Genomic DNA, 1636 nt, shown 5'->3' on the forward strand with positions numbered 1-1636 from the left:
CCCCCGGCATCGCCGCCGCCGCGCCGCCCCCGCCGCCGCCGCCGCCACCCGCGGCGGCTGCGAGCCGGGACGCGCCGGCGAGGCCGCCGCCGGCGCGGTGCAGCGCGCGGTCGTCGGCGTCGCGGCGCTGGGCCTTTGCCAGCTCCTCCTGCGCCAGGGTGTGCATGCAGCCCCAGAACTCGGCGTTCAAGGGGTCCTTGGTGTCCAGCTCCTGGATTGTGGAGGGGGGCGATGGGGTATGGGACATCTGAGGTGGGCTAAGGGGCTGGAGTGCATGTCATTTAGGGGCGTGTGTTTGTGTGGGGGCATAGCAGTGATTGGTGAGCGGGGGTAGTCAATAAGCCAAGCGGGGGCACTTACATGTGCCGCCATGGCTATGATCCCTCCCATACCATCTGTTTGTTGACGTCACCCCGTGGTCGGCTGGCCACGCGCATGCGGAGCCGCACACCCACAGACCAAGCAACACAAGCGTGCCACCCTCGCCGCCCCAACAACCAGCGGGCCCCTCGACCCGCTGGCTTGCCCGGCCAAACCGCTGAACGTGTGTTGGGCAGCTCTGTCAGCGACCGTTCGAGACGGAACATGTGGCAGAACATGTGGCAGCATTCCACATGTGTTGCGCCCCATCACCCCCCACATCCCAGCAGCAGCACGGCGACCAAGACCCTCGTCACCTTGAAGCCGCGGATATCATCGGCCAGCTCCTGCAGGTCCTCAATCAGCACGCCCTCAAAGATGCGGTACGGCTCCGCGGCCAGCGCCTCTGTGGGAATGATGCGTTTGAGAGCGCGGTCGTGCACGCGGGCGCACGGACAAAGGTGCGGGCGCGCGGTCAGGGGGTGCCGAGGGGGGTGGGTGCGGCAGGCGCGGCGCAGGCGCCCGTTTGAAGGGCGGAACGGCGCCTTGCGCGCGCCGCCGTGCAGGGCGCCGCCCCCAGGAGATATGCAAGCCGGACCGCACGCGTGTGGCCGGCCCGAGGCCTCCGGGAACCCGCGCCACTGGTAACCTGAGCATCCCCCCACTGTCGCACCCGCATCCTCGTCGTCGTCGTCATCGTCCTCGTTCTCTGCGCGGCCCTTGAGGCCGTACAGCGCCTTGGCCACCCAGTCGATGGGCTTGGCGCGCCCCTGGGCGAGCCGCCGGTCGGAGCGCACCTGCGGAGCGGGCCGGGGCCGCGGCGAGGCGTCGGCCAGTGGGCGCCTCGCCCCGCACGCGGCAGCCACTCCAAGACGAACCTTGCTGCTGTGGCCGAGCGACTACACTAAGGCCCCGCCAGATGGCGCGTTTCGCCACGACAATATTACCAAGGCAAGGAGGAGGGCCGCACCATGGCCTGTTCGAGGTGGAACTGCTCCTCCTGCTCCTCCTGCCCCGCAGCCTCCGCCGCCAGCCGCTGGCGCTCCAGCAGCGCCTGCGCGCGGTTTGCATACGGACGCGGCCAAGTGGGGTATCCACCACGTGCTGAGCGGCTGATGGGTGTGCAGGGCATCGACACGTGCACACACACATAACACACACACGTACGAACACGCACATGCACACACTTGAGACAAAACTTGGTCTTTCAATGTGGGCCCCTTTCCCCCAGGCACGAGCCGGCCCCACCACTTCCTTGCATCGCCCTCCCCTCGCC

General features: G+C 68.5%; 1 protein-coding gene across 1 annotated transcript in view; it reads right to left on the minus strand.

The window, feature by feature from the left end:
• The window catches only part of MNEG_4877 (Uncharacterized protein C19orf29), a gene marked incomplete at both ends in the record, with an annotated part of 6502 nt that overhangs the window by 3739 nt on the left and 1127 nt on the right, over positions 1–1636 (minus strand). Inside the window, 3 exons of the mRNA XM_014046647.1 lie at positions 678–766; positions 1034–1157; positions 1331–1414. Coding sequence (XP_013902101.1) covers positions 678–766; positions 1034–1157; positions 1331–1414 — 297 coding nt within the window. The remainder of the gene's footprint in view (positions 1–677; positions 767–1033; positions 1158–1330; positions 1415–1636) is intronic.

This window comes from Monoraphidium neglectum (assembly GCF_000611645.1).
Source record: "Monoraphidium neglectum strain SAG 48.87 unplaced genomic scaffold scaffold00699, whole genome shotgun sequence".
Classification (NCBI taxonomy): Eukaryota; Viridiplantae; Chlorophyta; class Chlorophyceae; order Sphaeropleales; family Selenastraceae; genus Monoraphidium; species Monoraphidium neglectum.